This window comes from Balaenoptera physalus (genome assembly GCF_965194825.1).
Source record: "Balaenoptera physalus genome assembly, chromosome: 15".
NCBI lineage: Eukaryota > Metazoa > Chordata > Mammalia > Artiodactyla > Balaenopteridae > Balaenoptera > Balaenoptera physalus.
The window spans coordinates 92,166,803-92,193,599 of NC_138894.1; the positions used below are offsets into that span (position 1 = coordinate 92,166,803).

The window sequence follows — 26,797 nt, forward strand, 5'->3', positions numbered from 1 at the left end:
TCTCTGAGCTGAAATTCCTCCGCAAACTTTTGATGAAAGTTAGATCCTGTGAAGAATTTGATGGTCTTACTGACAGAGACATGCTGAAGTAGTAGCTATTCCCATGCTTAAGGACAAACACTTGTGAGTAAAAGGTGTCTGTAATTTCAGGGACCAGTGAAGGAGCATTGGGCAAATTTTAAAATGAGTTTTTGGGGAAGGGGAAATAATGCAATTCTTAAGAAGTGTTTACAAGCGCAATAACAAAGAGTAAAAATGCTCTGAATATATTAGTGCCTTTGTTTAGTAAAATAACCATACTATTTGCTGTTCGTTTAATATTAAAAGGTAGTTTTGTAATCTGCTTAGTGAATAATAGTTGCTTCCCAAGCCTTCTTTGCTTTTAAGAAATTAACAATGACAATAGCATGTAAAATTTATTTAGAAGTAGACTAGTTCAAGTAGACAGTTCAAAGCCGTGTTAAAAACAGTGGTGGAAATGTGGAGAAGTATCTATACATGAGAACATTGTATGGGATTTTTATAGCTGAACCAACAAAGAAGTAGTTAGTATAATACAAAAATTTTTTTAGCCTTTCATGGCTCCTATAGTTTTCCAGTCCTGTAGTAGAAAACGATGTGCTTTCTGAGATAAGAAGACTGCAGGTGAGTTCATCTCCGCTCATTCACCTGTCTCCTGTATGCAACACTTGATGACAAGAGCTGCTTATAGATAAGTCAGGAGCTACGCAAACATTTTTGGACAAATTGTCTTGTCATTATGGACACACAATAATGCGTTAAAAAAAAAACACACCAAAAAACCAGATCATAGAGAGTTAACCAGCTCTCTGTGGTCTTTTCAATATAGGTGGTCCCATCTTTTTTTACCTCAAGGAATTTCTCATAAACCTTCATAAAGCAGAGCCTTATGAAAATAGTTGAGTTTTCTCACATTAAGGAACGTTGTAATGATCGTGACTTGTGAAGACCAGCCAGGGACTTATCAGATAAATTATAGAGATGTCCGAGTGTCTCACTAAGGCGAAGACGTAAAATACAAGCCTCTGTGCTGGCTTTTTTCCACTGTGATTTTACAATAGAGAAAATATATGCCAAATCTTATAAAACTGAAAAAAATAGTATTAACATTGGGCCCAAGATATGATCCCCAGGATATTAGAGCAAGAAAGGACTAGTGTTTTTCAAACTTTCAAAGCAGAGAAGCCTTTTTTAGAAATGAAATCTTAATGAGAATTCTAGTTTACAAAACCAGTGAAAGAAGAACTCTGGCCCCCCACCTTGGACTTGCCTTCCCTCTGGGGGATCCTCAGAGGACGCTAGTACCCGTGGTCTAGTCCAGTGCCACGGTGCAGACTTACCTGAGGCTCCCAGGAGGGGAGCACCAGGTGCCGACCTGGAATCCGTGTGGCTGTTACCGTGGACCGTTTGTCACCACCGTGCTGCCCTCTTTGCCCCTGTTAATGCTAAGCATGACTTGGTCAGGTACTTGGTCATTCAAGTTAAATAGGCCCTGGTGATTAGCTCTTTGCCTTGGAGAAATTACTTAACCTCTCTGATACTCAACTTCCTCATCTGGAGAAAGCAGACCTACCTCCTAGGTCTGATTTAAGGATTACTCAGCCTTTGCATGCTTTAATTACTTAATCATCGTTATTATTACTACTGTCCCAAAGACCAAATTCCATGGAGCTTTAAAAAGACTCAGAAACTAAAACTGTTTTGTGTTAAATAACCTCTTCTCAGTGGTGGGAGTAGTGTATAAACACTCCAGTCAGTTTAGATTAACTCCGCCTTTTATCTGGTGATGCTTCTCTGGCCCACAAGGTGGATTGATTTCCTAGAGTCGGTTTGTCTTCCTAGAATTTAGAAGGATTTCCAGCTTATCTGAATGCTCCAAATATTTTACAGTTTTGAAAGCTTCCCAGGAGAAGTTTACTTGGTGCCTTTACCTTCTTTCAGTCCAGGTCCCCCTAGGAAGTAGTGGCATTCAGACCATTCTGTGACCATGAAGGGAAGGACCCACCAAGGAGGGCCTGTCTTGAGCCAGGTCTCCTCAGTGGCATTTTGTTGTGGTCTTTCAAAGAGTTGTTCTTATGAGTGTTGTATTCAGTGTGTTTTTATTTAGGGTGTGCTGCTCATGGTGGTAACTGTGTTTCCTTGAAAAGCATTTTTTCGAAGGAAGGAGTGATAGAGCATTTCTTTACCCGCTTATCCTTCCTTGAATTATTTAGCACTGAGTCCTTCAGATGCCTGTGTGATCATCCACTGGTTCACCGTTACAGTGGGATGTGGCAGTGAACAAAACTGATGGAAATCCTGCCTTCACGGAGGTGATGGGTTTGAGACCGCCAAGCGGGAACGATCAGTGTTGCTACCAAGTCATTCTTCCTCGACCTTCTGTGCCGCAGGGTCTACTAGATACCTTTAGATAGCTTCATTTAGGTCAGCTACCTCACTGAAAAGCCATGAAAATAATTAGCACAACGTTTAATTGCAGAGAACTTCAGAGTTGCAGAGGCAGTGTTAATAACAGTTATCCTGCCTTCCAGTGTGCTGTTACTTTTACTTTTAGAGATTGATGAAATTTACTGAATTAATAAAAGTCTTAAAAATGAAGGTCTTGGTTTTCATTAAACCGGACCCAGTTGGTGGCGTGACCAAGTTAAAAGGGAAAAAAAGATGGGACTCAACTGTAGATCATTTTTATTTCCACCACTGGTTTAGAACTCATAACCTATTAAACAAATATATGTCCAAATCAAGCTGTCTCTCATCGCTCAGGAGCAGACTTGGATGAGAAAGCTAAAGACGCCGTGGGTAAGGCAGGGCGCGTTTCAGGTTTCATGCAGATGCAGGCTTAGGGCAGGTGCTCTCTGCCAGCAGTCAGCACCTTTTCTCAGGAGGTTCACTCACACTTTCTAAAGCATTTTAGGAGTGCACTTTTTTATTGATCTGTTTCAATTTGGAAAAGTTTTAACATATTTTTTCTCTAGTAATGTAGTGAGAAATTATATTCACTTCCAGCTTCAAAGTCTTTGTGGCAGACTTCAGCTCAAGAAAGCTTTTCTCCTAAACAATAAACTGCAACTAAATTGATTGAGATATTATCGAAGAAGTAGGATACTGCAGTAATGATATCATTGAAATCCTAGAGTACAGTTAAAAGTTAAAAAATAACAAAATTGTGTCCTGAACTTGTGTTTTCTTAAAGATTGCCCCCTTACATGTGGTGTTAAACCTCATCTGTCAACTTTGACCTAATTATTACTGGATTGGCCAAAATGTTCGTTTGGGTTTTTCCATAAGATGTTATGAACTTTTTGGCCAACCCAAAACTTCTCATGTAGTTCAAGTCTCCACAGATATACATAGTAACTTTCTAAAAAACCTACTTATAATAAGGTTGATATGTAAACTAGAAAACAGGGTTCCCGTAAGGTACTCCAGAAAATGACATAGTAAAAGAAAAACATTGTAAATTAACTTTGACTCAATATTGTCAGTTATCTATAGATTATTTTAACTATTTTAAGAATGTTTATGACCAACCTAATTTGTACAGAAGAATAATTAGTAGCAGTGTGTCTGCTTTGAATTAGAGTTTTAAAGAACTACATCAGTAAAATAGTTACATTACTCACAGTATGCAGATATTTTTCACTGTTATATTTACGATTTCTTGAGCTGAAAGGCTCTTAGGGCCTTTCTTTTCAAATGGTATTTTAGTGCATCTATTACGTGCCACATGCCCAGTGAAACAAAACCCAAACTTGAAAAGTATATCTCTGAATGTTAACTGTAGTGTGGCTAGATAATATTTTATTTTATGAAGTGAGCATGTGAATTCCAAGTATTTAAACCTTATTAAATTGGCCTGCAGTTACTAGTGGCAGTTTTTTTATCAGAATATTTAAAAATTAATTTTAAACTTGTGCATAGTAGGAATATTGACTTTTTGTAGCAAATTTTATTTACCTGGTTTTCTTGTTGAATGTATGGCCCATGATTTATTCTTTTAAGAGAAAGAATATAAAATTTGAGGGTACAATTTTAAAATTACCAAGCACATGTTAATGAAATGAAACTACTGTGTGTGTGTGTATGCGAGTGTTCCTTGCTTTGTGTTGCTGTAGAGGTGGTGTGTTCGAAGTCATGGGCAAGTAAGAGGGGTGACAAAAGTGCTGCCTGTTTTTATTACATATGTGTATTTGATGTTTTACTTTAAGCTCGTGTCCTTCATTCTGTTTTATTCCTTCCTTAAAGCCGTGTGACTCTGGGTTTAACAAACAGAGACAGGTACAGAAACTTTCAGTGAAATCTTACTCACTTTTCTTGTTTTAGACTATTAGAAGCAATCATTGGCAGCTTCACGCTGGGCTGTTTATAAATCTGTGCTCATTTCGGTGCCTTGGGTTTATTTTAATAGCTGCTTTCAGCCTTTGCATGGCTCTCATTTCTGGCTAATCAATTCTGTGCTTGTTTAATAAATTTACCAAAGATGATAATGTTTCAGAGTGTAGCTTTAATCTACTTATAAAATAAAATCATATAGTTATATCAAAGTAATTTAAATCTGTCTAGTTACTAGCTTTACTTTGACCCGGAGGAATTCTGATTTGTATGTATTTTGAAGTTTATATTTAACAGTTTAAACAGACTAACATCTTCTGCATTCAGTTTTCTGTATTAGAAAAAAAATTGTTTTAATGAATTGTGATGTATACTGAAGTGATCTTTTCTTGACTTGTAACAAGTAAATTTCAAGTAAGAATGCATGATAAACTTTAAAGTGTTACCATTCTTTGTATTGCCAAAGTAATGTAATTAGTTTCCTATTAAGAATTTACATATTGAGTTATTGAATATGCTTTTTCCTTATCACTTTTATACTCTTTCTCCTTCTTTTTATGAGAGTTCTATCTAAAGATCATTATTTTGGCTACTAAGATTCATTTGGTTTCAAAATAATTTTATTATATATGATTATTTTAGAAAAGACCTGGCAAGTAATCACTATTTCTCTTTTATTCAAAGAAGCATACTGTAATGTATTTTAATTTATTGATAATTTACCCCTTTTCTTGATAAAACCCAACTCACAAATAATTAATAGTCAGACTATAGCTTTCATGGAATTACAGGGATATCCATTGTGTCTTTTCTTATAGCGTCTCAAAGCCATTCAGAGATAATATATATTTTCTACATAATCCCCAATGAGGGACAAAATATGTTTTCAAGTGATAAAATGTAAAAGTTTTGAAGGATCATGAAAGTAAAATAATGTGGAGTTTTTTGTTTTAAAGGAAAAGGGTAGTATCTTTATTAATGTGTCTCCATTGCTGAATTCTCAGATTCCTTTAAGGTACTCTTTAACATTTTACATTCCCCCCCTCAACCCCATGCAGACAGGGTTAATCTGTTCCATGTCTGTTATACTTGCTTTTTTTTAGCACAATCAGAAATAGAGTTTTTTTGTGATTAAAAAAATTTTTTTTACTTTAAAATAATTTTCGACTTCAAAGGTACAAAAATAACATTCCCTTAATGTTAACATCTTTCCTAACTGTAGTGTATTTCTCAAGAGCAGAAGTGAAAATTTGTACAATACTCTTAATACAGACTTTATTTGAATCTTACCAGTTTTTCCACTAGTGTCATTTTTCTGGTCCAGGATCCAATCCGGTTGTATTTTGTTATTTCTCCTTAGAGTTCCCTAATCTGTGACAATTCCTCAGTCTTTCCTTGTCTCTTATGACCTTAAAACTTTTGCAGAGAACTGGTCAGATATTTTGTAGACTGTCCTTCTATTTGGGTTTGTTTGCTGTTTCCTAATGATTAGAAGATTGTACATCTTTGGCAAGAGACCCACAGAAGTGATGCCGTGTCCTTCTCAGTGCATCATAGTTGAGCATCTGTGAGGGCCTGAATCTTCCCACTGGTCATGCTAACCTCAGTCGTGTGGTTGAGGTGGCATCTGCCAGATTTCAACACTGTGAAGTTTTATTTTTCCCTTTGTAGTGAGTAAATATTTAGGGGGAGATACTCTAAAACTCTGCAAATATCCTGTTTCTCCTCATACTTTTGCCCATTAACTTTCATGTCCACCGGCGCATCTTGTGAACAGCCACTTGTGGTGTGTTTCCTGATGGGGATTTTCCGCTCCCTTCTTCTGCATTTATTAATTGGAATCCTATAAGTAAAAGCTGTCTCTTCTTCCTCATTTATTTACTTATTCAACTTTTTATTTATATCAGTATGGATTCATGGATATTTTTTTCTATGAATTATAATCCAGTATGATCATTATTTATTTTGGTGATCAAACTGTTTGTTTGTGATTTTTCTAATCAAGAAAATGGAAACAAGTGTAAATGTACCCAGAAAGAAGAGCTAGGTTGAGGAATAAAAACATACGAAAGACAGTATTAAAGATCATTTGAAAGATAAGTATTGTTCAGCAATAAAAAAGAATGAAGTACTGATCCATGCTATAACAGGGATGAACCTTGAAAACATACTAAGTGAAAGAAGCTAGTTACAAAAGGTCACATATTGTGTGGTTCCATTTATATGAAATGTCCAAAATAGGCAAATCCACAGAGACAGTAGATTAGTGGTTGCTAGGGAATTGGGACTAGGTGTTGGAAGGGATAAAGAATGACTGCTAATGGTACAGGATTTCTTTTTAGGGATACGAAAATGTCCTAAAGTTGATTGTGGTGATGGTTTCACAACTATGTGAATATACTAAAAATCATTGAATTGTATACTTTTAATGGGAGAATTGTATGTGAATTATATCTCAAATAAACCTGTTTAAAAGAAAGAAAGAAAAACAAAACAAATATGGTTATTAAAAATTCATAGAAAGCAGTTTAAGTTTCCATAGTAGATACTGGATAATTAACACTTTGAATATTGGCTATACTCATCCAGGCAGAAAACAGAACTATGTATAAAAATATGAAAACTAAATTCTGGAAATAACTAGTGTTTTGCTCTTAGTATTTTTGAAGTAATTGAACCTCAGACCGTATAATATATGGCATATTTTAAATTTATATTTAATTGAAAACAAACTATAAATAAATGTGTTTTGTGCAGTATATTCCAAGGCATTAATTTACAAATTTTTATGGGACTGTCTCACACTTGTAAACTTGCTAAGACTCCCTCTCATAAAATTACTGCCTCACTGTCTGTTCAATATGGTCTCATCTCCTAGCTGTATTTACATTTATATGTAATATAGGTATATTTTGTTTATATACTATGTGTGTATATTTATTTATCAGTTCATAATAGAGTATTATGTTATGCTTTCATGTTACAAATCATGTTTAACAGGTAGCTAACAGGCAGTTTTGGCTGTCATAGTCTACCTTGGTAATGATAAAAGAGGCAGTAGAAAATATAAGTTTACACGTACTTGAGGATAGGATAAATTGTATTTATTTTAAGACTAGATTGACTGGTAAACAAGACAGGTCATTTGGAGCGTTTTCCTCTATACTAGTTGGTTTGTCTTCTCTTTATTTTGGTTATAGTTTCTATAAACTCTTTAAAAATAGACAGTTGCAACAAAGAAAATAGGAAGTTATAAGACCTGATAAGTTAGGGTTCCCATCCAAACCTACCACTAACTAGCTATTTATTCTTTGACTTTGAAGCCAGAACTTACCTCTCTGTAAGCCAGTGTCCACATCTGTAATTGAGGAGCTTCATATACAGTTGGCCACAGGCGAATACTTCTTTAGTATGTCACCATATTCAGAAAATGTTTTTCTTCTAAGTAAATACTAGATTTATTATTTTGACTTTTCTTTTAAATGAGAACAAATTTTAATGGATCATATTTACTTCCACATGTGTTAAGAAGTAGTACTATTGTTTCATATTGACATGATTATTGTATAGATTCTTAAGGGGAAGTTTTAGATCCCTTGGGTATAAAATGTGGTCACGATCTGAAAACTTCAGATAGTTAAGAGTCGTAGACTGTTAAGGTAGTCTGTAAAGACATTTAAAGCTGTTTGGTATAGGCACTTTTAAAATTATTTCATACATTTACTTTTTGTATTTTTGTAGTGTAGGCATCAGTAATTCCCCCCGTTCCTTTTCTTTTTTTAACCCCCTGTCCTTCTGTTATTAAGGGCTACACCCTTCTCTCTTGCGGTTTGAAGTTAGGCTCTCTTGCAGTTGGCCTCGGCTTGGCTCGTGGAATGTTCTGTCTTCTTAGAAAAGTGGTTCTGATCAGGCTTTATCTGCTATAATAAAAGATACTTCTTAAGGTATAACAGTAGCTAAATCTGTTCCCTAATGGCATTTCCCCATACTGCACACATTCACTGTCTTTACTTTAGTTTGAAAATGTATTGTTAATCAAAGTACTTATAGTGTAACGTCACAAGTTTCTGTGTCACGTGACTGCGTATATCTGACATTAAATGCTATTCATACGTGTATTTTTCCACGACTTATCTAGGGATCAGGCCCAGCCTCAGGAACAATATCACTGAATTCAATGAATGTGGATGCGGTTTGTGAGAAGCTGAAACAAATAGAAGGGCTGGACCAGAGCATGCTGCCTCAGTATTGTGCGACCATCAAGAAGGTGACCAGCATGTTTCCCCGCTGACTCGAGACAGGGCTGAGGGCACCAGTGGCGGGCTCAGTGCATGGCGAGCACTTTGTATTTAGCTTCTCAAAGACGAGTTCTCTGTTGAAATGGGAAAGCTCTAGGTGGAAACAGGTTTCCTACTATTTGTATCCTAAAATTGCCCCTTTATCCCTTAGTTTAGAAACGGATAAAAGAAAATAAAGTGTTGTATTACAACGTTCCTGTAAAATGATCTAATATAAGGGGGGATTCCCTGGCGGTCCAGTGGTTAGGCCATGGTGCTTTCACTGCCTGGGTTCCATCCCTGGTCAGGGAACTAATATCCCACAAGCCACGTGGCATGGCCAAAAAAAAAAAAAAAATATCTAATGTAAGTCAAAAATGCTTTGATGAGAAGTACAAAGCTCTAAAGGATTTCACATTAAGATGAAAAATAACTTATATTTCCAATATGCAACATAGAACATTTGAAGGCCTTTTCTTTTATGTTACATTTTCTTTAATTATAGTATTTATTTGTGACTTAATAATTATCCAAGTAAACCATACTTGCTTCATTTTCCTCAAATTCTCACTTTCATGTCTTAGAGGATTTCTGATCATGTCCCGTTTGATAATACCTCAGAGGTTTGGGTTTGCAAGGCTAATGCATTTGAGGAAGTTTATTTCTTCCTAGATCTTTTCTTGCAATTCCAGTAACTACCACGAACCTGGGATTTTGAGGAGGCTTCCCATATACAAGGCTAACCCAGTCCCAGTTTTAATAGATACTTCCACTAAGTTATACTTTTTCTATCAGAGATACAGTGAAGGAGAACATTAACCACAAGCCTGTAATATTTACATACTTTAAAGATTGGCATCTAAAAAGTTTTTAAAAGAATTATGAGCACATATACCATTTCACTAATCTTAAACTATGTTTGGTCAGAAAGGTTCGGATAATGTTAGTTTTCTCACAGATCTAGTTAGTGTTAATGCCCATTTGCGAAAGTGTCAAGCACTGCCTTTCCAAGGTACAAACCTGACTCTCCTCAAGGCAGCTTGGTGAGCGTCAGGAAAGAGGGAGGTCTCCACATGGATCCTTTGTGGCGATTTTGGTTCCCTCAGGACAGTGGTTCTCTCCCCACTCAGCTCTTTACTCTCAGGCCTTGGCTGTTTGAAGCCGATTGTAGCAACTGGTCTCTTAAGTGCTGCTAAGCTCCTTGCATTTCTACAGCAGGACCTCTGCCGTAGGCTTGCTCTGGACATTCTTTTCTTCAGAATTAACTTGGAAACTGAGCATTCTGCCGGTTTTAAACCCAGGTATTCCATAATTTTACCACAGTTAATAAAGTCAGGTTTTGTATTTTGTAAAATAAGTAAGTTACCTGTTATTAATAAAGAAAATTCTATCATTTCTTACTTGGAAGGGACTAGAATTACAGAGACCCAATAGTGACAAGATCATTTTCTGTGAATTTAATAGACTGGGAAATTTGTGGGTGGACGTTCTTGGTGGCTGAAGTTATCTCGTATAGTTGATAAACAAGTTTGTCTGCGCTTCACTTCATTTAGAAGTTCATCAGTGACCAACATGCTGACAGATGTCTTTGTCCCCTCCCAGCAGCTTGCCGTCGTGTTCATGTTTTATGATTAGAGGGAAAAAGCTAACAGTTTTGTTATTGCTCATGGCAGAATAGGTAGTTTTGGAAATAGTTGGAGGGTTAGCTCTTGGGTTGGTCCCTGAAGAATGATTTATTTTACTTGAGCGCCTAGGACACTTGCAAGAGTATGGAGTGGCTTATGTTATTCAGAGTCTACTTGCTTATTAATTATTACATGGGGTGATAACCTTCTTTAGGTCAATATTTTCTAGTCTCTAATATAAATGTACTTTTTGATCACTAGAAGTTCAGAATCTCTCACATTTTGTTTATCTTTGTATTTGTGTTTTTTTTTATTCAGGCAAACATAAATGGCCGTGTGTTAGCTCAGTGTAACATTGATGAACTGAAGAAGGAAATGAATATGAATTTTGGAGACTGGCATCTTTTTAGGAGCACAGTAAGATATTTTTAATATTTGTAGAATTATTTACAACATTTTATAAAACAAGTGCCAGTAAGTACTGGTCTGAACTGATATTTTCCTATATTTTAAAAAAAATATGTAAAAATTACATTTTACATTTACGTGTACAACTCTTGTATATCCTGTTATGTAGAATATACACAGCAGCACTTAGCAATATTTGCCTTTTGGGCATTTCACTTGGAAATCTGGGAGAGAGGCCACCTGCCAATTCTCCCTGCTTTCATTGACCAGGACACTCTCCTTGACCTCACTCAGTCAGGCTTCCCGAAGCCTCTAGGCCTCGACCTTGGTGTCTGTCCTCGTTGGGCCTGCATCGCCCAGTTGTAGGAAGAATCCTGCTAAGTCAGTTGAGAAAGAACCTCACCCTCAGTGTCTGATCACCCTCGCTATCCGATTACATTCCTCATCCCCCACCCCTCCTCCGCTCCCCGTGAGGTCCTAGACCCCAGGCCTGCCTCCAGAAGGAATCCTGTCAGGTCAATTCAACCAGAATCCCCCTCCCACCCCTTACCCCTGATGCTTCCTCTTAGCAACTTTCCATCCACTCATCCCCGCCTCGTTCCTGGGCTGTAAATGCCCACGTGTCCACGCTGCTTTTGGAGTTGAGCCCAGTTCTATCCTGAGGTCCGTTTTTCCCCATTGTGATAGTTCCTGGTTAAAATCTGTTTTTACTGCTTTAGCTACTGTCCAGCTCTGGTTCTCTTTGACACACTCCAGTTGCATTTTGTTTTGTTCTTAAGTTAAATTTTAAATTAAAGTAGTAACACAGTGGTCAGATTAGAGTATAGTATATGTGTGCTGGTTGTGGTCATTACGGTTATCTGTCAGTATCTGTGGGTGGGTGGTTCCAGGACTCCCGTGGATACCAAAATCTTCAGATGCTTACGTCCCGTATATAAAATGGCATAGTAATATTTGCATACTACACACATCCTCCTGTATACTTTAAATCACCTCTAGATTACTTATGATGCCTCATACAATGTAAATGCTGTGTAAATAGTTGCCAGTGTGTGACAAATTCAAGTGTTGAGTTTTGGAACTTTCTGGAATTTTTTTTTCCGAATATTTTCAATCTGTGATTGGTTGAATCTGCAGGTGCAAAACCACTAGATTCTGAGGGCCGACTGTACTTCTTTTAGTACAGATGATCCTTGAACAACTCAGAGATTAATCCACTGATAACAGAGTCAGCCTTCCGTATCCAAGGTTCCTCCGCATCTGCGGATTCAACCTACCCTGGACCATGTAGAAAATACTGCCGTCTTCACTAGTGAAAAATATCTGCGTGTAAGCAGACCTGTGCAGTTCAAACCTGTGTTGTTCAAGGGTCAGTTGTATTATTAATATAGAAAGATAAGCAGATAAGGACAAATTATTTGAAATTCACTTACAGGAAGTATGCTTTCTCATTTCCATTAGAGTAACTTTATGTTTAATTTTTAAGATAATTTCTAAAGCTTCTAAAATGGGATTTGTCAGTGCGGATACTGATGACTTTTTTTTCTCTCTCTCTTAAGGTACTAGAAATGAGAAATGCCGAAAACCAGGTGGTCCCTGAGGACCCACGTTTGCTGAGTGAAAACAGCAGCGCAGTTGCTCACGGTGAATCTGCGCTCCGCTCGGCCCACGAGCTGCCTCACACCGAGCTCTCCACTCAGGCTCCCTACACCCTGAACTTCAGCTTTGAGGAGCTCAACACACTCGGCCTGGATGAAGGCGCTCCACGCCACAGTAACCTAAGCTGGCAGGTATTTATTAAATGCCATTCTTCATATTACCGAAGAAGAGGGTGGTATTTAATTCTCCGAGATTGTGTCGGTGCGTTTGTATAGTCATTCAGAAAATCTTTAGTGAGTCCCTGAGTGAAGAGGATGGAGGGAGGAGTTCCTGTTCTCCAGGAGCTGTGTTCTTCTGGAGAGGACGGTCAGTAAAACACAAAGAAAATAACGTGATTTCAGAAATTGATAAGAATTGAGAAAATAATGAAATAGAGTCATGGCATCGAGGGTGAACAGGAACTGGCCTACTTAGGTGGTTAGCTGAGTTCATCTTTCACTTGCTGTTTCCTTGTTAAATTCAGTAATCATCGGCTAAAACACATCTTTATTGGATAACCTGCCGTGTTATCCCTTTGAGCACCATAACCTGGTTTTTCAGTTCGTATGTTGCACGCTGTTCATGGATATTCGTTTTCTTTTTATTATCTGATGTTAGATATGGGTGAGTTCTTTCTTTGGATGTTCTTAGAAGAGGGAGGAGGGGCGAGGCTCAGGAATAAAAACAAAAGTGAGAGAACGTGAGGAGTAAGGGCTGGACAAGAAGAAAAATAAACTAGGAAAAAACCTAGAGCAGGGTACAGAACAGAGAGAAGACAAGCAAGGGAGGAAGCATAGTAAGTAGCTGCCAAGAACTCTCTACTGAAACGGAGCCGTATTTAGAGAAAGGAGTACCTGTTAGGTCTACCATTTTTAAGGGTGTTGTGTTTGATTTGGTAGTAAAAATATTTTTTGGTTGTTATTATCTTTTCCTACATACTATCAATCTTATTTCTTTAAGTTGAGAAGCCATTTTATTGTGTGTTAGCTAAGATAAAAATTTCCTTATTTTACGATAAGTCCGCCCTTGACCCGTTTATCTCCCTGTTTCAACAACAGTAATTCCTTTCTTTTCCCTGGAATTCCTTTTAACATTTCTTAAGAAATCCTCATCCTCTGCTTTTCCATACTTGGTATTTACCACCGTGACCTGGAAACTCTCACGGCCTTCCTATCAATGCAGCAGTTCTCAAACTTGTTTTAAATCTCAGAATCCTTTTACACTCTTAAAAATTATCGAAGACCCCCAAAGAGTCTTCGTTTATGTAAGTTTTATCTGTCAGTATTTACTATATTAGAAATAAAAACTGAGAAACTTAAACCAATTATATATTAACATAAATAACATTTTTATGAAAAATGACTATTTTCCAAAACAAAACATATTTACTGAAAATGATATTGTGTTACAAATCTCTTTAATGCCTGGCTTTATAGAAGACAGCTAGATTCCCATATCTGCTTCTGCATTGAATCTCCTGGGAGATCACACATGATGCAACCTCTGGAGACTCCACTGTACACTATTGTGAGAATGAGAGTGGAAAGGCAAAGGTCATCTTCATATTCTTAGGAAAATAGTTTAGACCGCGTGGATCCCCTGAGAAGGGGTCCACATACTGCATTTGAGAGTGAGGGCAGCACTGTCCTGAACTGGATCTCAGGGAACCTTCTCAGGGAGCTGGGTCATTTTCTCCCGGTGGAAGGAAGACTCTGCTTTATTTCTGCTTCGTTTCAACCTTTGCTTTTGCCCTTTCTTAAACTTCCTTGATTCTTTTTCTTCCATTTCCTTCCTGTTTTTCCTAATCTTTACTTTTTATTCCTCACGTTATTAACCTTTTCTGGGTCTATAGCAATTCTCGTCCTAAAACTTCACATTGGAAACTTTTAAAAATATTTTATTTCTGTTTACTTGGACCTGACTGTTGACCTCAAGGCTTCCATTTTTGTTCATTTGGATCCTGTATTTATCTTTTTATCTTTTCCATTGCACTTTATACTTTTCCTTTTAAAATCTGTTTTTTTCTTTTTTTTTTTGCATTTGAGTACATTTTTTTTCTCTGAATTGGAATTTGACAGAAACTTCATGTCGTGCAAGTTGAGAAAGGTTCTATTTAACATACATTTAAAGACTTGAGTATTTTGTTTTTGAGATATACCTTACCTCTCATCTTCTTTCTCTTTTCTAAGGGGAACTTTTATATTTTATCAATGAAGGTGACTTTTTCCGTAAATAAGTTTAAAAGTTTGAAATGATAAAAACAAGTCCTAAGGTTATTTGTCACTATAACCTTAAATTATACTTTTAAATATTAACAATAAACGAATTTTATTAAAATTTGTGTAAAGCTTTCTAATAACAGTAAAATTATTCATAAGTTCACAGCTTTTGTTAAGCTGTGTTATGCAGAATTCTTCTAAAAGAATTTGGTATTTTAAGGACTTTAAAAATTCTTATTGTCCATATATATATATTTATATATTTTAATTTATATATATATATATATATATATATATATATAAAATTTCCTAAGCTGATGTTTATTGTGCCTTTTTTTGGGTTTATTTGAATTCTTAAATTATTATTATTTTTTTGTCTTCACAGTCACAAACTCGCAGAACCCCAAGTCTATCGAGTCTCACTTCCCAGGATTCCAGTATTGAAATTTCAAAGCTTACTGATAAGGTGCAGGCTGAGTATAGAGATGCCTATAGAGAATATATTGCCCAGATGTCTCAGTTAGAAGGGGGCACGGGTTCCACAACAATGAGTGGCAGGTCTTCTCCACACAGCACGTATTATGTGGGCCAGAGTTCATCCGGGGGCTCCATCCACTCTACTCTAGAACCAGAGAAAGGGAGGGATAGTGAACCAAAGCCAGATGATGGAAGGAAGTCATTTTTAATGAAGAGGGGAGATGTTATAGATTATTCCTCATCAGGAGTTTCCACTAACGATGCCTCACCCCTGGATCCCATCACTGAAGAAGATGAAAAATCTGATCAGTCAGGCAGCAAGCTTCTCCCAAGCAAGAAGTCCTCAGAAAGGTCAAGTCTCTTCCAGACAGATTTGAAGCTGAAGGGAGGTGGGCTGCGCTATCAGAAACTTCCAAGTGATGAAGATGAGTCTGGGACAGAAGAATCAGACAATACTCCGCTGCTCAAAGATGACAGAGACAAAAAAGCTGAAGGGAAAGTAGAGAGAGTGTTGAAGTCTCCAGAACACAGCGCAGAGCCTATTAGAACCTTCATTAAGGCAAAAGAGTATTTATCAGACGCCCTCCTTGACAAAAAGGACTCATCTGATTCGGGAGTGAGATCCAATGAGAGCTCTCCCAATCACTCCCTTCACAATGAAGCGGCTGATGACTCCCAGCTTGAAAAGGCAAATCTCATAGAGCTCGAAGATGACAGCCACAGTGGAAAACGGGGAATACCACACAGCTTGAGTGGCCTGCAAGACCCACTTGTAGCTCGGATGTCCATTTGTTCAGAAGACAAGAAAAGCCCTTCCGAATGCAGCTTGATAGCCAGCAGCCCTGAAGAAAACTGGCCAGCGTGCCACAAAGCCTACAACCTGAATCGCACACCCAGCACGGTGACTCTGAACAACAACAGTGCTCCGGCGAACAGAGCCAACCAGAGTTCTGATGAAGTGGAGGGGATTCGGGAGACGCCCCAAGTCATTCTGAGGTCTGGTTCCGGTTCCCACTCAACTGCCATTCAGAACGAAAATCTAAAAAGCATGACACATAAGAGAAGCCAGCGTTCAAGTTATACGAGGCTCTCAAAAGATTCTTCAGAGCTGCACGCAGTAGCCTCTTCTGATAGTACAGGCTTTGGAGAAGAAAGAGAAAGCATTCTTTAAGAAAAACAAGCAAAAGTAGAATAGTGTTACTATAATCCCTGTGACAAGACTGACCTGAGTTTTATCGTGAATCCATCCACGCACATCACCTGTACATTTCACTCACAAATAATTAACGGATGAGAAGGTCTTTGGTAAAAGAGACATACACTATACAACAGAGGGAAGTATAAGATAGCCTGGTTCATCTGTCAGCCCCCGTTGTCTTTGTACGTAGAAGCTTAAAAACCCAATATTGTTATTGCACCTTTCGTTGGCATATAACTGCAAGACAAGATCTGAGTATAAAGATAGGTCAGAAATAGTTTATTAAGTATAAAGGGCTTAATTCGCCAACAAAAATTAAAAGCTAGAGACCCCTTTCGTAGAACATTCATTCATTAAATATTTGAGGGAAGACATGATGTTAAATGAACCAGAAGCACATTCTGCTCTTAAGGGGTGAAAGATAAGAACTTACAGCTTATGGAATAACCTAGAGACTAAAGGTTAATGCTCTGTAAGTTGCGAACCGGTGTTCTTTATAATAGACAAATCCGCTTATCAAAGAGTTTTTAAATTTTAAGTAGAAAATATAAAGAGGGCTTTAAAAATTGGTAAGAAAGTGAGTCAACAGTGCCCAAAGTAGAGCCCCAGTAACTGGGTCATTGTGAGCTGCTAGGGGAGTGGCCTGTGGAGAGAGGCTGATCACCTTCCTATGACCTGGATGCTCTTCTCTCCAGATCCCAGACCTGGCTTCAAGCACCATCCACCTGCCCGAGAACCCGCCCTGGTCTACTCTGTAACTCCGTTAAATTGTGTGCTCAGCTTTCCTTAGTGAGCCGAGCGATGAGAGGAAAAACATGAGTTCTTCCTCTGGGAGAATCAGGGAGACGTGGATAATAATAGGCACTAAAAATCTTTTTGGAATGGGAGACTGAGGACATAACTATAGCAGAAAGGTCAGTGACAGTTGACAAGTGACAAGGAAATATTTAGTTAGGGAAAACGAAATCACTGCCTTCTATACCAGGGCAGGGTTTATCTGCTTCACCTATTCCTAAATCAGCATGTTAATTCTTGGGGAGGATCATAAGAAATACTTGTAGACGGAAGTTTAAAAACATGTAACAAAGCAAGAGTAAAAAGAAGATAAATCTGGGTGTGACTTTTCATTTACTGTTGGCAGAGTTAAGAGAGTGATCACGTTTAAGTATCGTGTGGACTAGACATTTACCCTGGCATCATGCACTGACATTTTTTTGGTCATTTTAACATAGCTTTCTTATGTAGAACAATTTTGGCAGTATACCTTCAGTCACAGATAAGATTGTAGGTGGTGAGATCGTAGACGAGCAGTTACCTAAATTTAGTGTTTATATTTTTGATGTTTTTCACTTACTGGATTTTTATTAATATGCTGAGCAGTTTATCTACTTGACCAGTCGTTGCATTAAGAAGTTGCTCCTCTGGGTTTCATTGCCTTGATGTTTGAGTGTAATCTAACATTTTCATAAAGTGTTTATTTTGCATGACCTTAACAAATGTTTTAACCAATTAAAAAAGAAGGCAGGATGTTGTTGACATTGTATGTTGAAATGTTAACATTTTAGTACTTACAGTGTTTATTAGCCTGCAGTATTGTGTAATTAGTAATTATTTCAGGGGTGATACTTTGTTCCTTTTCAGGTGAGTAGATGCAGCTTAATATCACTGTAGTGTATTCTTTATTCTGTTTGTAAAGTTAATACCAGAGTATTAAGTGTACAGATAGATTTAGAAAACAATAAAAAAAGTTGCATGCTATTCTGAGTCATGAATTTTTATTCACTATAGTGACGATGATTCACAATTCAATTAAAAATAAAAGATAATTTGTGTGTTTGTTTTGTCAGAGGTCTAAAGTTCATTAAAGATGTTCAGGTGCATGTAGCAGTCGTGCAGCTGGCAGGAGTGTTCTGAGCTGCCCTCTCTAGTCTTTCCGAGAGAGCGGGGCTCAGTGCCTGAATGGTGCCTTTGTGAAGCATTAGTGCCCACGGCACAGCTCTGTAGCGTGCATTTCTGTAACTATAAGCAGTAGGTTTTCCAGATCCTGGGAGGGTATCAATTTAATTGTTGTATGAACATTCTGGAAAAGTTTGCTTTTTCATAGTGTTTTAGAAATTGACAAACCAGATGGGTTATTGAGTCACACCATCATCCCTTTGAATCTGTGTGTCTATGTGTATGTGTATCTGTATCTATTTATAATCCATAGCTCAGCCTGACTCTCACATATGCAAAACTCTGCTTTAAGCTGGGTGAAAAATGATAGAAAAGAGAATTGGTGCTCTAAATTTGCTAGTCCCTTAGATTCTGCCTCAGAGTCTTGCCATGTTTTATAAACCGTTTTGCCTTTACTTTAAGCCACCGATAGTTCTGTTCCTGTGCCATAACGTTAAGCCAGGTCCATTCACCGTGGAAGCTGTTGCTCTCTCTCAGCTGATCCAGCTTTCAGGATGCTGAGCGTTGAAGGACCAGCTCTCACATCTGGAGAAATGTGAAATTCATAATAACCCACGTTTTCAGTATTAACAGGAAAACTTGTTTTTGTCTTATATTTGATTTATGTGAGTTTTCTGTAGCAGTCAGAATAATTTTAATTGCCTAGCCAAATAATTTTAGGAACTTATTTGCTAAAATTCTTAAATTGAGGACTCTTTGGATCACTTGCATGTTATAGTTCTGAGTGAAATATACTTGTAATCATGATTTCTTTTCTTACAAATACTAACCATTAGAAAATACTTTCAAATGAAATTACGTCCTTTATCTTTCTGGATAAAATACTAAATTTAAAAGGTTTTAAAACTACATAGATTTTGGCTGTACCAGGAATTCTCAGCCTGTTTAGAGGTATCCTAGAGCTTAAAAATCCCTGAATTCCTGGTTAACCCTTGAGTAAATCAACGTAACTACCAGGAAAAGAGAACCAGAGGGCACTGTGCCCTCTACGAATGAGTGACATTGAGGGAAGAAGCAGGTAAAAGGGAAGGAGCAATGAAATTAACTTCTTTAACAAACACTTGACACTGAACATCTAGGCTCCTTCGCCGCCTGCCCTTCTAGAACCGTGCTGACACTTGGCAGAAGGGAAGAAACAGCCGAACAGCCGGGGAGCCTTTTTTGCTTGGGGTAGGGGTGGGGCTGGACCAGCCTGGGTGGGCTGTCTGAAATGACTGCATTTTTAATTTCCAGGTTGTGGTGCCCCTTACCCCTCCCTACCTCAGAATTCTGAGCATAGACTATAATTATGCAAATGAACTGAAAAATAGAAAGAAATCGATCTATAAGTGAGAGCCTGCGCTTGGATGGTCTTTGAGTGGCCCATCACTTGAGAAAGGTTGAGAATCCTTGGTTGAGACTGATTAACTAGAAAGAGAATTTAAAACCTTACGTATTTTAAACCCTTTCATGCCTAGGAAGAAAATGCTGCCCTTGAGATAGATAGATCTTCAGAGGGATCCAGTTTAAGCTAAGGTATGTAAAAAATTAGTTTTCCAAGTAATTAGTTTTAAGCCGCCGTTGAAACAGTTCTCACCAATTAGAGAATTTACATTCTCACCACTTTAAGAAGTAGAGTTAAGTAAGAAATATCGAAAACAATTGCTAGAAATCAACCACGGTCACCTACATGGTCAAAGCTTTTTAAGTAAAATTACTGGTAAAGCACCACCTTGGTTAACACCAAGTCTGCTGTGCCCAGGTCTGTGGGTGAGAGGTTTCCTAAAGGGGCTTCCCAGCACTTGGAGCAGAAAACTCTTTGAATAGGCCTGGCTGGCTATGTGGCGAGCTGTATCCTGAGTTTCCAGTTACAGTGAGGCATTAAGAAAACAAAGAATTTGTAAGAATAAAAGGATCAGTCAAGAAGGAAGAGCAATTCTTTCCAGACTATTAGTAGGATGATTCCTTAAAAGTCAATAAAAATGCCAGTGATTTGACCTAGCTGGAGTGAGGACCAACCAAGATTGGCCAAGAATGTGAATTACAATAATACTGTACAAGAAAGGCAGTGTGACTGTTTTAAAGTCCACAGAATATTCTGACAGTGTCTATACAGGATGATCCGCAGTCATCTGTTTACAAAGAGTATGCTTAGGTCCTTAATCTCCTGAGGTTGATGTGCTTGGTGTAGGGTTACTTACACCAGTGATATATATTACGAGCCCTTAGTTTTGCCGGGATTTAACAAAACACAAAACAGTCTATCAAACAATTATTAGAACTTGAATAAATAAAATTTTACTTTAAAAAAGAGTGTAGAACTACATGCTCCATATTATTCAAATTAAGGAGTTGTTTGAAATAGTTAAGATTGTCTTGATTACCCGCTATCACTTTCTAATTGTAACATACATTTTATACTTATTTACCTCATTTTCTTTCAAGGCAAGAAGGGCTCTAGATCTTAGTTCCCCGCCCATAGACCATTCCTCCTGACAATTCGGTTACCTTCTCCCAGTTGCTGGCTTCCTCACCAGACACAAGGGGGCAATGAAGATTCTATCTGCCACTCAGTAATCCTGCTATCCAGTCGATTGAAGAAGAGAGACTTGAGCACCTCGGCCAGTTTTCTTTGTTCCAAGTAGTTGTAAACTTTGAATTCGTTTTAATGAAGTGTTCCTTTTATAAAATTTTAGATAGAAGCCCAAATGTATAGCAAAATGCATGTAAACAAACTCTACATAACCTGACATTTCATATCTTATAGCATCTTCTTGGTCAAATGTCTAATAAGTATTTAGATTGTTATTTTCAAATTACCATAGTTCCTGACACTTGCACTTTTTAGCTGTGTTTCTGAGAATTTGTAGACTGTATGTTGTTATACTTAATGTGAATTTAACTCTTTTTATTTTTAAAGAATTTATTTGCTTTTTGAGTTCTTTGTGTTTTTTTCCCTCTATCTTTTACCTGGGTTCTTTTCTCTCTTTTTGTGTCTTCAGTTTTGTATTGGTTGTCATGTATTCATCCGTTTTACCATAAAACATTCTTCAGAGCATTAGAATGGGAAAGAAACCTCAAGAAAGGCCAAATCCTGGATTTCAGATAGCCAGTGGACATTCAGTCAGTACTTGATGAGTGAATAAGGTATACCTAAACTAGGAGAGTCTGCCCACACATTGTAAAAATGCGGAATTTGAATGCCTTCATACTGTGTGTGTGTGTGCTGTAGTTCCTTACAGGCCCCGCCCTTCCCTATCACTTTATGCCCACCTGCTACCTGTCTGGCCCTGTAAGCTTCTCAGCTTATGACTCTGGGAATCTCTCAGGACACAATACCATGCTTTGTTTAAAGCTCTCAGGGAAGAATACCCACAGCCCATCTTGCTAAGTGCTGGGCTCTCTGCTCTACATGGATGTATTTTAAAACCCGCTGTGCGCCTTAAGCCCTTTGTTTAGTCCTTTGTGGAGATGCCCATCTTATAAATTAATATGGTTATAGAATCAAATTAATGGTTCAGTCCTGCATTTAACTTCAGAACACTGAGAATGTTTTTAGGTATGACTTGGCTATGGTGAGCCTGTTTTCTCTGAGCCCGAATCGGGGTAAACCGTTACAGTGAGCGCACGTAGCGTCAGGGCTGCCCCCGAATCCGGTAGGTAGGTTTACCCTTTCTCTGGCTCAGCTTTTCAACCTTTTCTTTTTTTAGTTAGTTATTATTTTCATTGACCAGCTCTCATTGCTGTCTCTCATTCCTTATCTCAGGTTGACCACTCTGATAAATTTGAACTAGAATTCATGTGTTATACTAGGATTCTATACTGACCTTTATACATGAGTGGGCCATTGTGGGTTCATTGAAAATTTCTTTATTAAGGTAGGCTAAACACTGTAACAACAACCTCAAAATCTCATCGACTTAACACATTTGAAGTTTATTTCTTGTTCCCGTAACAGTTCAGTGTTACCTAAGTTGACAAAGATTCAGGGACCCAGGTGATTCCTTCATTCTGTGGCTCCACCAGCCTCCAAGGCTTCAGAGTCCTCTGCCCCATCTTCTGTGTCCTGTTGATACACAGGGGAGGAGAGAGGGTGGAGGACCATGCGTGGGAAGTTTGTATCGTCCCGGCACGGAAGTGGTGTCTGCCCATTCCATCGGCCTTCCTAAGTCCCCTGGTCGTGCTGAGGGGCAGGGGAGGCTGGGGAATTGGGTGAACTGCATGCCCCGGAGGAGGAGCAAACATTTTTGTAGTTCGTGGGCATCTGGCCACTTAGGTGCTTGACGTGGATGATCTATGGCAGACTCAACACTGCGACTCATCTTGTTTTCAACTTAGTAGCAGTGTTTTTTGAAGACATCTCTTTAACATTTTGCTTTTCATTCTGGTAGGGAAGTCTGTTAAAATCATAACACCTAACCTGGAAGATTTTTAGGATTTCAGGGTTTTAGAGTAAGGTAGTTTTCAATTAGCCAGTTCTTTCCTTACATCTCCAGAAACTTCACAAATTTCTAATATGGAGCAGGTTGCAGGAAGAATGAAGCAAGGTTGGGAATGGGGAAAAGAAAGTTTCACAACTTCTCTAGAACCCTTTTTGTAATCCAAAGACTCAGGCCACCCAGACTCCCTGACTCTTGGGATCTGATGGTAAGTACAGACCTGCCGTCACCACCAACCCTTTCAGCTTTCTTCCTCCTAGAGCGACGCAGGGGCTCCTGGTTCCTCCTCCTCGTACCTGGCAGGCGGGGCAGGACGCAGTCCCTGGGAGGCCCCTGCTCCCACTGCAGGGATTGGTAGTTGAAGAGAAGCTAAGCTTATGTTAGTGGCCACTCCCGTCCAGGAAATACAGCTCCCTCCCTTAGAAGGCAACGGGAAAACTAGACTGTATGTCTACCATTTTGTTTTTAAAGAAACCTGTCTGCCATCTAACGCTGTTGACCACTTTCCAGTTTTTTTCCAACTGGTATTTCATCAATTCCAAAGTGCACATTTTTTCACACTTTGATTTTTCTGAAATATAAGCCACAGCATCAATGGCAGCATTTTCCCCTCAATGTTTCCTAAAGTAACGACAGATCCTGCGGTTGATGGAGTCTTGCTTGGATTGATGAAACGTGATACTACTTTAATATTATATATGCCATGGTCACGTTGAGTTGTGATCTTTAGCAATAGTAATGGACTAGTGATGATTTATGTTCAACTGACCCCCCAAATTCAACATTTTGTGTTGACTATTTTATCAGTTATTATTCAATATTCATTTTGGATATTTAAAGTATCATTATGCATTTGTTATAATTTAAAAGTTTACATTTACTGAACACAATGTGCCTGACATTTTCCCAAGATCTCTACATGTATTAACTAATCTTCACAACAACGTCATGACTTAATTACTACTATCCTCAATTTACGAATGAGAAACTGAGAGACAGAGAGATTAAGTAATTTCCCATGGTCACACAGCTACGAAGTGGCAGAGCCAGGATTCAAGCCCAGGCAGTGGGGGTCCAGAATGCCCACTCTTTATATTACATTTATCTTCATTGTTCTTTAGCTAATTGGGGACGTTAGCTAACGTCAATTCTTACATTTTTTTCCAAGATGCACTTTAATTATAGCTTTATTTGCTGTACCATCACCATTGTCTTACTTGTTTTAAACCAGGGTTTGGGGTTTAAGAAAGATAAAAGTCTTTAAAAAAAAAATCTATATCCATGTAAACTGTATTTATAGGGAAAAATCATTTTTTTAAACATCAAACATCTTTGTTCCTACTAGTTATTTTGGAATGATGTTCAATTTTTGGTTAAAAATCTACTTTTTGTGTTTAACATCCTTTATCCCATTATTATTCATGAATTAGACCATTACATTAAAGTTTGTACATAGTGTTGGATATATTCATTTTACTTGCAGTCTTATTGTTATATGGCTTTCGTATACAAACACTTGCTCTTCTGTATGTCTATTGTCAGTATTCTGTGTTAGATTATAATCTTAAATACCACTATGTGTATTTTTCTTTATATTCTATTATTAAATAGTATTAATGCTTAATAATGTTAATAGATAAGTAATATATGTCTATTTAAAAAATCATTATTGCAGTAGAGGTTTTTTGGGTTTTTTGTTTTTGTTTTTGTTTTTTTTAATGATTCTGGTCACTGTCTCCTAAGAAGAAAAGAAAAGAAAATAGGCAAAATGGAACTCTTTGTCTTTCATAATGACAACTAGTCACTAACGGCAAGAAACCAATAGACACATTTGGAATAGTGGATAGACAGTGCATCGAGATGGTGGTAGGTGACAGTTTCGTTTAATATAATCACCTGCCTAATAATTTGCGTGCTTACTTGAGCCAGACGCTGTTATAAGCACTTCACATGGATTAACTGATTAAATCCTAACGAGCCTATAAAGTAAGTGCTATCATTGTCCCTAGTTTACAGATAAGGAGACTGAGACGCAGACGTTTAACTTTTACATGACGACAATGCGTTAGATTTTTATAGCTGTTCCCTAAACTACTGGCATTATTGTCATTATCTTAATTTTGAGAAAACTGAAGATTTGGGAGTTTGAGAGCCCTCTTTCCCTCCCTCCCCCAAGGTCACTCAGCTAGTAAACAGAACAAAGACACCAACCCTGGTTTTCTGACTCCAAATCTGATGATTTTTCCACCACGGTGCCGACTTCATTTCCGCCAGTACTCATCACTCTGTCCTACGTGGGTCTGTGGTGCTTCTGTTTTCCATATTCCATTGTTGTAGAAAATGTTAGTGGAGAGTACTAAACACGTCTGAGTCTTCAGGCTCTGAGAATGTGTCCTGGGTTTTCCCACGGAAGCTCTATCACCTTCTTCTGTCCTCTCCCCGTGAACCCTGCAGCCGCAGTGCCAGGCAGTAAAGGAGTCCAGATCTGCAGGCCATCTGGGCCTTTAAATCCTTGTGTATCTTGAAACGAACCCTCTGTCTGGCTCTGCTGTCCTCACTGACCAGATCTCCTGAACTGAACTCTGTCCATTTGGTATAAACATAACCAGTGCAGCGTGTTTAAACGGGTGCTGGCGAAGGGGGGAGTGTGTGCACGTGTGCCCGTGCACGTGTGTATTTAAATGTGACCTTGCCAGATAGCTGATTTGACCCATCACTGAAATGGTGGGTCGGTTGGTCAGTACGTCGCAGGTGAAAGAACACAAAAGTGAGTCACAAGGCTGGAGTTATGGACGGCCTGCCTCTGCTGTCTATCCGATGGCCATGTACTTGTCGGCTCTAGTTTCTTCATCTATTAAAAGTATGTGATGGAGGAAAGAGGGCTTCCTCCCTTGATAATGGGTACTACTTCCCCGCTACTTGTTATATGTTAGTCACTAGCTCCCTAATCTCTGCAATAATATTGAGAAGCAGATACTTTTCCTGTCTTACAAATGGGGAACTAAAGCTGAGAGAAGTGAAAAACCTTGCCCAGTGGCTCACAGCCATTATGGGTTAGAGCGGAAATTGGAAGCCAGGTCTAACACTGAGTTAATGTATCCCCAGCTGTGCCTTTTTGCCCCTCCAGTGATGTATGTGAGCTCAGTTTGCAGCCATTTAGGAGGTATTGAAGGGATGAACATGAGCACATAGAGTGAGAAGAAATCTTTCTGGTCATTTAGTCCAGCCCCTCAAGTTTACAGATGAGGAAATTATAAAGTGGTCGTATTATTACAAATATTTTGGTGCTACATAGGATGGTTTGCTCTCACCCCACTTTTAGCTTCATTTTATCTTTGTCTTAGCTCAGGCTTCTGTAACAAACAAACATAGACTTAACCATAGGCTTATAAACAACAGAAATTTAAGTCTCATTGTGCTGGAGTTTGGAAGTCCAAGATCAGGGTGCCAGCACGGCCGGGTTCTGGTGAGAACCCTCTTCCAAGTTACAGACCGCTGACTGCTCCTTGTATCGTGGTGTGGCAGAGAGCAGGGGTAGGGTAGGAAGTGAGCTCTCCTGTGACTTTTATCAGGGCACTAATCCCTGGGGGCTCCACCCCATGACCTCATCTTAGAAGTCTCTCGTGTGTGTCTCTTCTGGAAGTACCCCTCAAATACCACTCTCTTGCCTTTGTGATAATCATTTCCTTGCTTACCTTTATGCTTTTACCACTTATGTATGTATCCTTGAACAATTTTACCTGGTTTTGAGCTCATATCAATAAAATCATACTGTTAGTGTTTATCCTTGACTTGCTTCTTTCATTAAACACTGTCTGTGAGGTTTATCCCCGGTGATGTACATAGTTGCCATTCATTACTTTTCACTGCAGAATAGTATTCTATTATATAAACATGTATAACGTATCTATTTACCTTATTGGATATTGGGTTGTTTCCAATTTTTATTGCAAGGTTTGTATGAATATGCGTTACATGTCTCCTGTTGTACATGTGCAAGAGTTTGGAGTTTTTATTACAAATTTCTGGATTTGCGTTATTTTTAAAAACACGTATTTCTGCAATCAGAAGAAAACTGCAGAAAGAAAAGACTCTTTTGGTTTATCATATCTCTAAACCTCCCTGGGGGTACCTCTATGTCTGGACTGCTGCAGCAATCGTGAAACCTTAACCAAGGTATCAGGAGCCGGGAGTGAGTGAACACAAGAGGTTGTCATTTGGAAACAGA

The 26,797-nt window shown here is 38.3% G+C and overlaps 1 protein-coding gene across 16 annotated transcripts in view; it reads left to right on the top strand.

Moving 5' to 3' along the window:
* Nucleotides 1–26,353, top strand: part of KIDINS220 (kinase D interacting substrate 220) — a 105,789-nt gene extending 79,436 nt beyond the window's left edge. For 9 of the 16 annotated variants that reach the window (XM_082425818.1, XM_082425807.1, XM_082425805.1 and 6 more), the window contains 4 exons: nucleotides 8,492–8,620; nucleotides 10,574–10,672; nucleotides 12,223–12,453; nucleotides 14,906–17,953. In XM_082425818.1, the coding sequence (XP_082281944.1) occupies nucleotides 8,492–8,620; nucleotides 10,574–10,672; nucleotides 12,223–12,453; nucleotides 14,906–16,168 (1,722 nt within the window). In that variant the 3' untranslated portion in view covers nucleotides 16,169–17,953. Of the gene's footprint in view, nucleotides 1–4,266; nucleotides 4,300–8,491; nucleotides 8,621–10,573; nucleotides 10,673–12,222; nucleotides 12,454–14,905; nucleotides 17,954–19,608; nucleotides 19,667–20,575 lie in introns of those variants that run through there. The other 7 variants (XM_082425812.1, XM_082425811.1, XM_082425803.1 and 4 more) reach the window with 3 other exon arrangements.
* Nucleotides 26,354–26,797: the final 444 nt, after the last annotated feature.